This window comes from Gekko japonicus, unplaced genomic scaffold, assembly GCF_001447785.1.
Source record: "Gekko japonicus isolate JY-2015 unplaced genomic scaffold, Gekko_japonicus_V1.1 scaffold2412, whole genome shotgun sequence".
Taxonomy (NCBI): Eukaryota; Metazoa; Chordata; class Lepidosauria; order Squamata; family Gekkonidae; genus Gekko; species Gekko japonicus.
Window position 1 is genome coordinate 110,174 of NW_015159786.1, and position 11,835 is coordinate 122,008.

Sequence of the window (11,835 nt, forward strand, 5' to 3'; positions counted from 1 at the left end):
AGTGTTCCCTCTAAGCTGAGCTAGGGTGAGCTAGCTCACAGTTTTTTTAGCCTCTGGCTCGCACATTTTTGTCTTGGCTCAGGAAGGACAGCTCCAGAGCAAACTAATTTATGCAGTAGCCAAATAGTTTGCTCACGACTTTAATGCCAGTCGCTCACCAGGTAGAATTTTTGCTCACAAGACTCCACAGCTTCTGGAGAATCCATTTTACAGGGGGATGAAAGAGCTTTAACTAGGGGTGCCAACTCCAGGTTCAGGAATACCTGGAGAGTGGAGCCTGTGGAGGGCAGGGTTTAGAGACGGGACCTCGGTTAGGGCGTAATGCCCGGCAGCCCACCTTCCGCAGCGTCCATTTTCTCCAGGAGAAGTGGAATAAATGTTTTAAGTAAATACATAAGCGGGGTATGCAGTCTGGCGACGAGTTGCGACTCTGAGAGGCCTCCAGCTCCCTCCTGGAGGTTAACCAAACATACAGAAGCAACCTTGAAAAGTGTAAACAAAATCTGTTCCTTTTGCAAAAATAGTTATAGTACTAAAAAAATTAGCTGTTAGGTAAAGTGCAAATACAGTACAAAATGTGCAATGACATACAGTTACAAGCGGGACATAAACCCAGCTGAAATACGATCTTAAAGGGACCTTTATTCTGTAAGGACAGAGAAAACCATTCACTTTAGCAGGCAAAGTTTATGTCCCACTTGTAATTGTACGTAATTACACATTTTGCACTTTATTTGCATTTTACGTAATAGCTTATCTTATAATCGGGTCATTTCGTAGAAAAAGAGGTGCAGGAGCTCATTAGCATAACTCATTACCATAACTTATTTGCATACGCCACACCCCCTGACATCACCGGAAGTGTGTCAGAAAGCAACACCCACTGCTCAGGCTCCACTGGACTATTGGGAGGGGGGGAACAAGCAGATCTGTCCTTGCAGAGGAGGGAGAGCTTGTACCTGAATAAAACTTGGTCTTAAAGGTGCCACTGGACTGTTTTGGACCGGGGGGGCTCTGCAACTTACCTGGCTGCTTCTTGCTCTGACTGAGGGCTGCTGGGAGCAGGGGGTGGGGCTTGTTGCATGTGCCCACCCCCTGGGCTCTTTACTGCCGGAGCTCCGCTCCTGTGCGCTCCTGCAGGGAATGAGCCCTGCTTGTAATACTATAAATATTTTTGCAAAAAACCCAGATTTTGTTTACACTTTTCAAGGTTGCTTTTGTGTGTTCGGTTGATCTCATTACTGGCCGCCTTCCCATTGCTTGTTTGCCTACCTGGAGATTGGGCAAGCTTAGTTTTTACCCTTCGGCTCCCCCGTGCTTCCACCAACAGAAGCTGTCCCTGTGTCGTTACTAGCGCTGTAAAAAAGAAAGACAGAGTCCCATGGTTAACTTCTCTCTTTTTTCATAAAAGGGATGAGGGGCCCCGTTTGGACTGGGGAAAACCATGTAGTGGTGCCGGGGTGGGTGGGTTAACCCTCTCTCCCTTCACCATGCAGCCCCAATCTGAATTGGGACGATACGCGTCTGTCGTTGAGCTTACAGGGACACTGAGAGGATTGTGCCTTGGATTGATCGAAGGTGGGGAGCCGTGTTGGCCTGGAGCAGTAGAGCAAAATTTAGAGTCCAGTCGGGCACCTTGAAGACCCACAAAGGTTTATTCAAGGGATGAGGTTTCATGTGCATGCACACTTTTTTCAAATAATTTGAAAAATTATCTTTAAAATGATCTTAAAGGTGCCACTGGACTCTAAATTTTGTTCTTCTGGACTTTGGGTATTCCAGCTTCTCATCTGTTTTAAACCAGAGTGTCAGGACCCACAGCAAAACAACGAAGTACACGCTTCCAGGAAGGTTTTACTTTTATTGAAAAGCCATAGATGCAGTAACATGAACACTGTTAGGAATGGCGGGTTACCTATCCGCATAATAGGATATAGGGCATTCGTATGCACACACACACACGTATTACCCAATTAGATGGACTCCCCCGCGCGGGCATTTGGCAGATAACTAACGGCTGCAGAAGCTGGGAAGGTAAGAAGCTTCCCACGGATTCTAGACACACCAACTCCTCCTGTGGCCTTGAGAGATATGCGTTACAGCTAAGATGCAATTAAGCGCATGGGAAGGAATGCACAGCAATTAGAAACATATACCACACTCATGGCAGCATAGCTGACAAAGAGGCCTTTGCAAACAGCCTGTTACGGAGTTCTCCTCACACCAAGCCCGTGTGGGCAGGCAAGTGGGGAGGGGGTTCTTTCGCCCCCCTCTGGAGGTCACGCGGTGGTATTCCACAGAGCCTCTTTGGAACGGGGTGCAAAGATGAGGGTAGCGACTCGTCTGGCATTGCTTGTTTTTAGGCCCCAAAAATCAGCAGGAGAGTTGTGTAGATGCCTGAGGGACAAACCAGACCCCCTGAACATGTAACCCCCCTGTGCTGCCCCCAGCCAGCGTTTAACTGCAGTTAAGTAGAACTGCCATATAACTTTAAGAGCAGTTGCCCCTGGGAATTGAAGTCTTTAGTTAGACATCCCAAAGCATACCTGTGACTGGCTGATTAACAGTCATTTCCTGCACTCAGAGGCGCGAGGATTTGAGTTTGCAGCTCTCTTCCCGTTCCTTTGTCTACTCTTTAAACGGCAAAGGAGGTGGGAGCACGCAGTCTTTTTCACCATGAGCCAGTGAACTGAATTAGATTACAAAAGATGTGAACTTCACCAGTTATTCAGCCTCGATTGTAAGTAAAGAAATCTTCTGAATGCATGTGGAGGCGCTTAATAAAAAATGATTTAATTCTACTTTACTCTGGCCGTGCGTTGAATCACATCCGGAAGGCGCTGTTGACTCTTGACTTAGCGCCAGACGGAACAGTGAAAAAGATTGCGTGCTCGTTGTGTAGATGCCTGAGGGACAAACCAGACCCCCTGAACATGTAACACCCCCCCTTCTTTCTTTGCAATGGAAAACCTCCGCTGGGGCGGGATGGATGACAGCCGTTCCTCACAGAGCAGGGAGACAGGAGGCCATTTAAATCCCAGGACAGGTGGGTGGGAGGAAAGGGCTCTCCGGGTGTTTCCACTCAAGTCGCCTTTTTCCAGTGCCAGTGCTCCCTCTAAGCTGTGGAGTCTTGTGAGCAAAAATTCTACTGTGTGAGCTACTGGCATTAAAGTTGTGAGCGAGCGATTTGGCTCCTGCAGAAATCAGTTTGCTCTGGAGCCATCCTTCTTGAGCGAAGACAAAAATGTGTGAGCCGGAGGCTATAAAACTGTGAGCTAGCTCACACTAACTCAGCTTAGAGGGAACACTGCCTGTGAGCAATGCTCCCTGTAAGCCGTGGAGTCTTGTGAGCAAATAGTCTACTTTGGGAGCTGCTGGCATTAAAGTTGTGAGCGAGCGATTTGGCTGCTGCATAAATTAGTTTGCTCTGGAGCCATCCTTCCTGAGCTGAAACAAAAATGTGTGAGCCGGAGGCTAAAAAACTGTGAGCTGACTCACACTAACTCAGCTTAGAGGGAACACTGCCTGTGAGCAATGCTCCCTGTAAGCTGTGGAGTCTTGTGAGCAAAAAATCTACTTTGGGAGCTGCTGGCATTAAAGTTGTGAGCGAGCGATTTGGCTGCTGCATAAATTAGTTTGCTCTGGAGCCCTCCTTCCGGAGCTAAGGCAAAAATGTGTGAGCCCGAGGCTAAAAAACTGTGAGCTGGCTCACACTAACTCAGCTTAGAGGGAACACTGTTCCAGCCGCTGTGCTGGCGTGCTGGGGGGTGGGGGGTGACTTCTGGCCCCAGCTCCTTTGGCAAAATAATGGCTTTTTAAAAAAACTCTTGGGTTGCCGGGCAGGGCAGGGGAAGGGCTCAGCGTCTCAAGCTGCATTTCAGACCAGTGTTCTTGCTTTACAGGGAGTCAGCAGCCCCTCGAGTTGTTCTTTAAACATCTGCCTCCCTCACGCCTAGTTTCCCTCCCCCCCCGAGAATCACGGTGATGGTTTTGAGTAAATTCCAGCCTACTGCAAGGTGTGGGTGTGTGGCGGCCGTCGCAGGGTCTTCTGAACAGGGAAACGGGGGGGGGGGGGGGGGGGGCCCCCACGGGCCCCTGCGCACCCCAGGGCCCAGGTTGTGGTTTCATCTGGTCCCCCCCACCTTTTTTCGCCGTGAGAACTTGCATAGAACTCAGCAGCTCTGCAGGATTTGTGTCCCGTTCTGCAGTGCTTCAGGAAATAACCAGCTTCACGCTTCCAAACCAGCACTCTCCCTCAGCTTTTCCGTGCTTTGCCGTGAAATGGCTTTTTAAAAAAAAAATCCCCCATCCTCTTGCTCATATGCCATTTGTTTATTTATTTATTTATTTATTCATTCTTTCTTTGCCTTCCTTTTCTGCTTATTTCTCCCCCCCCCCCCCCCCCCCCCATTTTCTTTCCCCGAAGTCTCCCAGCTCTGAGCTGCTTTTCACGCCAACTCCTCCGCCTTTGCCTTTCACCCGCCCGGCCCTGTCTCCCGAGCTGCAGGCCATCACCTCGGAGTGGATCTCCCTGACCCTGGGGGTGTCGCGCAGCAGCACGCCGGCCGCCACCCCCCCCTTGCCACCCCTTCCCAATACTTCCCTGTCTCACTACGGCCTGTCGTCGCCTTCCTTCGGCCCCCACCCGTCCCACTCCTCCAGCTCCCCCAGTTCCGGGGGCGTCATTTCCCCACCGCCTTCTTGCCCTTCCCGGCCTCCGTCGTCTGCCCACAACCTCAGCCTGAGCCCTCTGCAAAGTGAAGAGAAGTCGGTTAGCTCCCCTTCTCCCCCCGTCAGCCACAGTGGCTCCCCTTGCTCTGCGGTCGGCAGCCCCGACAGTTTCCTCTCGGAGCTCAGCGACGTCCTGGGCCAGCGAGACAAGGCCCAGAGGAGCCGAGGGGCCACTCGGAGTGTTGCCGGCGAGGACGGGATGGCAGCCGACGGAGACGGCCATGGTGTGCCTGGCCTCTCTCGGGCGAGGGCCCCCGGACCGGAGCAGTGTGTTAGCTGGCCAAAGAGACCCCTCCACACCTGTGAGGAGAGCAAGCTAGCTCAGCAGCAGGGAGAGGGTCCCAAGAAAAGGGCCGTGGGCCGTGACAAGCAAGGTGAATGGAAGGAGAATCCGAGCAGGGCCACGAAGGTACTTTCCCTGCATGCGTGTGTGGTGGTCCGGCAGTCTCACGGCGTGTGTGTGCGTGTGGGTTGTGGCTGCACTGATCTCCGTGGAAGCTGATTGCAGCTGATGAGTCTCATAGTGCTTATCCTTGTTTGGTAGTGGCTGATGACAAACTATTGTCCCCCCAGAGCCTGTTGGGTTGCAGGTTTCCAAGAATTAACCCAACGATGATTATTCTGGATGGAAATAGGCATTTAGCCCTGTGTGAGTCAGACCCCGAATCCTGGGCCTGGTTTGCTAAACAGTGGCTCTCCTCAGGCCCTGCGGGGAACAGTTCCCTCCTGTCTCAAGGACTCTTCATCCTTGCCCTCAGCTTTTGAACAAGGTACGGGGCTCGTACCACAGACCCAAATGCAGGAAACAGAGGTCTATGACAGGGGGGGCCAAACTGGCTTAACGTCACAGCCATGAGAGACAAAAAATTGCTGCAGACGTGCACACAGAAGTAAATTAAGGGTAAAGGTAAAGGTTCCCTTGCTCGAAAGCCAGTCGAGTCCGACTCTAGGGTTGCGGTGCTCATCTCCGTTTCAAAGCCGAAGAGCCAGCGCTGTCCGAAGACGTTTCCGTGGTCATGTGGCCGGCATGACTAAACACCAAGGTGCATGGAACACTGTTACCTTCCCACCGAAGTGGTACCTATTGATCTACTTGCAATTTCTTGCTTTCGAACTGCTAGGTTGGCAGGAGCTGGAACTAGAGACGGGAGCTCACTCCGTCATGCGGCACACTCGGGTCTCGAACTGCTGAACTACCGACCTTCCACAGCCCGCAGTTCAGCGTCTTAACCACTTGAGCCACCGCAGCTCCTTTTCAATTGAAATGTAATCCTTGTAGCTATATAGCTTTGGGGAGAAGACCGTTTTGATTCAAGACTCCATTGTCGACTTTATTGCACATGGATGTAAAATTGAGACTCATTTGAGAAAGGCACTTCGAAACGAGCTTCAACTCGAGACGTTCGTCTTATACATCATGAAATTTATCAGTACCAGAATCTTATTTACTTTTGTGTAATTTACTTCTGCGTGCACGTCTGCAGCAATTTTTTTGTCTCTCATTGTTACTATATTGCTGTTCCCATTGTTGTTATTTAACGTCACAGCCACACAGAAGAAACGTCAGATGTCTGAGAGCTGCAAGACACAAACAGATATCACACACACATTTTTATTGGAAGATATGCAAATTTGCTCTTCATGAACATTAAGTCAGACGGCAGTTTGGCCGCCCCTGGTCTGTAGAGAGGCTCCCTCTCGCAAAGGCCGTGTCTTCATCAAGACCTGCCTGCTCTGGGGATCTCCGTGCAGGCTGGGAAGAAGCGAGCAAAGCCGTTGGCGCCGTAACCTTGCCGGGCCTGACTGTTTCCGGCCTCGTGTCTGACAGTCTTAGACGCCTCAGGCCCTCCAAGGGGGAAGGTCTCACCGAACTGAGACATGGGGGCCGAGAGGGACCAGGCTGTGTGATGCCTCCTCTGAGGGCGTTCCCCATTTGCTGTGGGCGTGGAACATCAGATGCAGGCAGGTTCTTCTGCTGACAAATCCATTTTCTGCCCCCTCATACTACCAGCCCCGCATTCTACCAGCCCGCCTCCGGGCCTGAGCTGCAGGACGCCTGCCGATCCTGTGTGAACAGCAAGACAGTAAATGTAAACTGTCGTTGTAAGAGGTCGGTGAGCACACAAATGCGTGAAGCTGCCTTATCCTGAATCAGGCCCCCCGTCAGTCCATCCAGGTCAGACTGGCAGCCGCTCTCCTGGGTCTCAGGCGGAGGCCTTTCCTACCCAGGTCCTTCCTGTATACGAGAAGTGACCTGCAATGTTCCCTCTAAGCTGTGGAGTCCTGTGAGCAAAAATCCTACTGTGTGAGCTACTGGCATTAAAGTTGTGAGCGAGCGATTTGGCTCCTGCATAAATCAGTTTGCTCTGGAGCCCTCCTTCCTGAGCTAAGAGAAAAATGTGTGAGCCGGAGGCTAAAAAAAACTGCGAGCTAGCTCACACTGACTCAGCTTAGAGGGAACACTGCCTGTGAGCAATGCTCCCTGTAAGCTGTGGAGTCCTGTGAGCAAACATTCTACTTTGTGAGCTACCGGCATTAAAGTTGCGAGCGAGCGATTTGGCTGCTGCATAAAATTAGTTTGCTCTGGAGCCCCATCCTCCCTGAGCTAAGACAAAAATGTGTGAGCCGGAGGCTAAAAAACTGCGAGCTAACTCACACTAACTCAGCTTAGAGGGAACACTGGTGACCTGCAAGGTCCCTTCCAGCTCTAACATTCTATGGTTCTATGACGTCATCACTCTGTGATGTCGCAGCCATCCTCTGGTAGGTGGCCAAAAACTCTAATGCTAAAAATGGTTTCTACCATAGAGTTTTTGCCCAAATACCAGAGCATCGCCTTGACAGTGCTGACCTGATGATGTCAGTTGGTGTTGGCCCACTGCCGGTGATGTAGCCTGGGCCTTTTTCCCGCTCTTGGTAAGCCCCACCCCCCCACCGGCCAGCTAATCAGGGCCAAGAGGGCGGGGCCTGGCAGCGGGGGTGTGGTTGAGCTGGCAGCCCTACTCACAGCACCTGTTGCCAGATCCCTTTAGCGAGACGTGCCGGGGGTTGAACCCGGGACCTTCTGCAAGTTAAGCAGCACCACAGCCCCTCCGCAGTGGGGTTGGGGCAGCAACGCAATGTTCCCTCTAAGCTGTCGAGTCTTTTGAGCAAAAATCCTACTTTGTGAGCTACTGGCATTAAAGTGGTGAGCCAGTGATTTGGCTACTGCATAAATTAGTTTGCTCTGGAGCCCTCCTTCCTGAGCGGAGACAAAAATGTGTGAGCCAGGGGCTAAAAAACTGTGAGCTGGCTCACTCTAACTCAGCTTAGAGGGAACACTGGCAGCAAGCACTGACTGCCGGGGCGTACTTAGAAGTATTGTAGGGGATGGGGGCCTGAACCGGAAAGGAGTTCATCAGCTTCTGTTCTTCTGGGGAGGGGAGATCCTACCACACTCCAAAAAGGTCCTGACCATGAGACCTGCAAGCAAAGGAATCTGCGTGTAGAACCAAAAGCGATGGTTTCAGCGGCTGCTTCCTCGTCCGTCACGTCCCTCCTGCACAGTTGGTTCTTGCCGAGAGCTCGCTAGAGAGGGATCCTAAACGAGATAAAAGTGAAACGGTAAAATGATAAACAAATAGATTTTAAAAAGGGGAGCCACGCTGTAGGCCTTGTCGTGTCCCCCCCCCCCCTGTTCGAAATGCCTTGGGCCTGTCGTGCCGACGTAGGACAGACGAGCTTCACACCTTGGCATGCCCGCTTTTGCATGGCTGTTTGTTTGCGGAGGTTGCATCGAGTCTCGGGAAGAGGCGTTCTCGCTCGCGAGGGGCATCCCGGCCAGGACGTGGACGATCGCTGCTCTTCGCTGACCATCTTTTCTTTCCTTTCAAAGACTGTCGAGGCAAAACCATTCTCTCCGTGCGCTCCTCTGTCTCCCTCCGCCATTTCCTCTTCTGCCGCCACCACCACCCAGCCGCCACCTAGACTCACACGCAGGGTCATTGTGCCGCAGGTAACCAGGGGAGGGGGAGGGCGGATTGCCGCTTGTTGCCACGGGCGTCTCGTGTGGTTTGCTGATTCCATCTATTAACCCCACAGGTCGAGTGCATCTTGTCTTCATTACAGCATGCATGTCAACATTCTTTTTTTAGTAGTTCCAGGCACTGCTGCAGCACGGACACACGTCGTACACGGCGATCTCCGCCTCCTATAAAACGTGTCAAGATACGAAGCTGCCTCGTACTAACTTAGATACCTGTCCATCTGGTCCAGTGATAACATAAGAACATAAGAGATGCCAATGTTGGATCAGGCCAAAGGCCCATCCAGTCCAACACTCTGTGTCACACAGTGGCCAGAAATACCAGTGCCATCAGGAGGTCCACCAGTGGAGCCAGGACATTAGAAGCCCTCCCACTGTTGCCCCCCCCCAAGCACCAATAATGCAGAGCATCCCTTGCCCCAGAGTCCCTATCTATACCTTGTGGCTAATAGCCACTGATGGACCTCTGCTCCATATGTTGATCCAGTTCCCTCTTGAAGCCATCCATGCTTGTAGCCGCCACCACCTCCTGTGGCTGTGAATTCCATGTGCTCATCACTCTTTGGGTGAAGAAGTACTTCCTTTTATCTGTTCTAACCCGACCGCTCAGCAATTTCATGGAGTGCCCACAACTTCTTGTATTGTGAGAAAGGGAGAAAAGTACCTCTTTCTCTACCTGCTCTTTCCCATGCATAATCTTATAAACCTCAATCATGTCACCCCTCAGTCGTCGTTTCTCCAAGCTAAAGAGCCCCAAGCGCTTTAACCTTTCCTCATAGGGAAAGTGTTCCAAGCCTTTTATCATTCGAGTTGCCCTTTTCTGCACTTTTTCCAAAGCTGTAATATCCTTTTTGAGGTGTGGTGACCAGAACTGCACACAGTATTCCAGATGAGGTCGCACCATTGATGACTGATGACTGTTGTTGTGGGCGGTCCTTTTCTCTCATGCAGGGTTCCCCTTCCCTGACTTTCAGCCTGGGAGCCTGTAACTGAACATGTTCCAGGAGTTGAGCCTTACACGCGTGTGACTCCCACACTGCTCTGGCCCTAGTCCCTGTTTTCTTACGGAAGTTAGAAATATCTGTAATACATTGGCTACGGTGGCCAACCTCTAAGTGGGGCCTGGAGACCTCCCAGAATTACAACTGATCTCCAGAGAGCAGCTCCCCTGGAGAAAATGGCTGCTTCGGAGGGTGGATGCCGTGGCGTTACACCCCGTTGAGGTCCCTCCCCTTCCCAAACCCTACCCTTTTCAGGCTCCGCCCCCAAATCTCCAGAAATTTCCCAACCCATTGCTGGCAGCCCCACACAACGCGGGCCCTTCTGTTCATGCTTTCTCAGAAGATAGATAACATGAGCTATGTGCTTGTGCATCATTCGTGGTTAATATATATTGTCGAGTGACCCGTTGTCATTGAATATGTAAACTGTCCCATTCGTACGTGAGGGGACGTGGAAAAGTTTTGACTTTTGTGGTAGATCTGCAGTGGCTCATCCGCACACGCAGGTCGCTGAAGGTCGCTGGCGTTACAGAGTCTCCTTGTGGTGCAGAGGGACTACTTTGCACGCAGGAGGTCCCTGGTTCAGTCCTTGGCCCCTCTCGGTAAAAAGGTCCTTGGCCATTCCCTTAGGCAGGAGCTTGAGGAACCTGGAGAGGTTTTGCCGGCCAGAAGAGTCAACAGTGCTGGCTTGGATGGTCTTGGTTCAGAATGAGGCCATTTCACAGGTTCTTGCAGGAGACAAATGTGCATGTCTAGATCAGGGCTTGACTCTGCAGTGTGCTAAAACAGAGTATATTGTTAACGTCCAAAATGCCACATGTCTGTCCTCTGGAACTCTAGCAATGCAGGGCTTTCTCAAAATAGAGGTTGACTATTTAATGCATGCGTGATGTCCAACGTGGCCAGGGTTAGGGATTCACGGCTGAAATTTGGGAAGTGGCCGCAGCAGATGCCATGGTTCCTAGGAGGAGCTTTTAAGACTGTGGCTTGTCTTTCTCTCGTCTCTTTGTGGCGCGAAGGTCATAAGTCTGATCCAGATTTCCGATTCACGAGCTCATGACGTGGTTGCCCAGTTCTGTGATGGATGGGAGACAGCCGTGCTTGTTGGGCGCTGGCATTGATTACAGAGGGCACCTCCTGACCAATGTTCCCTCTAAGCTGTGGAATCTTGTGAGCAAAAATTCTACTTTGTGAGCTCCTGGCATGAAAGCTGTGAGCCAGCGATTTGGCTACTGCATAAGTTAGTTTGCCCTGGAGCCATCCTTCCTGAGCTAAGACACAAATGTGTGAGCCAGAGGCTAAAAAACTGTGAGCTGGCTCACACTAACTCCACAGCTTAGAGGGAACATTGATGGCAACCCAAACCCTTGTAGAGTTTTCAGTTTCACAGTTCCCCGTTACGTCCAGGACCTCTCCCTCTCCTGAGTCAAAAAGGCTTCCCATAATGAACAATGTCAGTCTGTTTCTTTATTGATGCTTTGGAGCTTAAGAGGCTGGAAGTGAGTTTGGCTTGATTGGGCACACACAAGTTGAGATTTTTGGCACAGGGACGGGGTGTTCACCTTCAGCCTAGACTACTACACTTCCTGCCATCCCCAGGGGCTGGTACCTCTGAGGACGGCACTGATGTGGGGCAGGGCGCAGCAGCCACTAAAGGAGAGCGAGGCCCCAAACACAAAGGCCTGCACTCGGCTGCCATTTGAGATATAAATGAAACACAGGCTTTTCTTTTTTGAGACTTCCTCCAGTACTTAACCTTCTGACTTCTCCGGTGTTACTGCTGTGTTGGTCCTCCCAAAGGAAGAGCTGTAAAGGGTGATGAAATATATGATTAAATATTATGTTGCTGCTCCTGAACAGGAATAATCAGAGCAAATCTTCCTTCCAGTCTGGTGTAGTGGTTAAGAGCACGGACTCTAATCTGGGAGAACCGGGTTTGATTCCCCACTCCTCCACATGCAGCTGCTGGTGTGGCCTTGGGTCAGTCACAAGTTCTCTCAGAGCTGTTCTCTCAAGGGCAGTTCTCGAGAGAGCTCTCTCATCCCCCCCCGCCTCACAGGGTGTCTGTTGTGGGGAGGG

General features: G+C 51.3%; 1 protein-coding gene across 1 annotated transcript in view; it reads left to right on the forward strand.

The window, feature by feature from the left end:
• Window positions 1–11,835, forward strand: part of SORBS1 (sorbin and SH3 domain containing 1) — a gene marked incomplete at its 5' end in the record, with an annotated part of 108,989 nt that overhangs the window by 82,126 nt on the left and 15,028 nt on the right. The window contains 2 exons of the mRNA XM_015407162.1: window positions 4,427–5,140; window positions 8,606–8,725. Coding sequence (XP_015262648.1) covers window positions 4,427–5,140; window positions 8,606–8,725 — 834 coding nt within the window. The remainder of the gene's footprint in view (window positions 1–4,426; window positions 5,141–8,605; window positions 8,726–11,835) is intronic.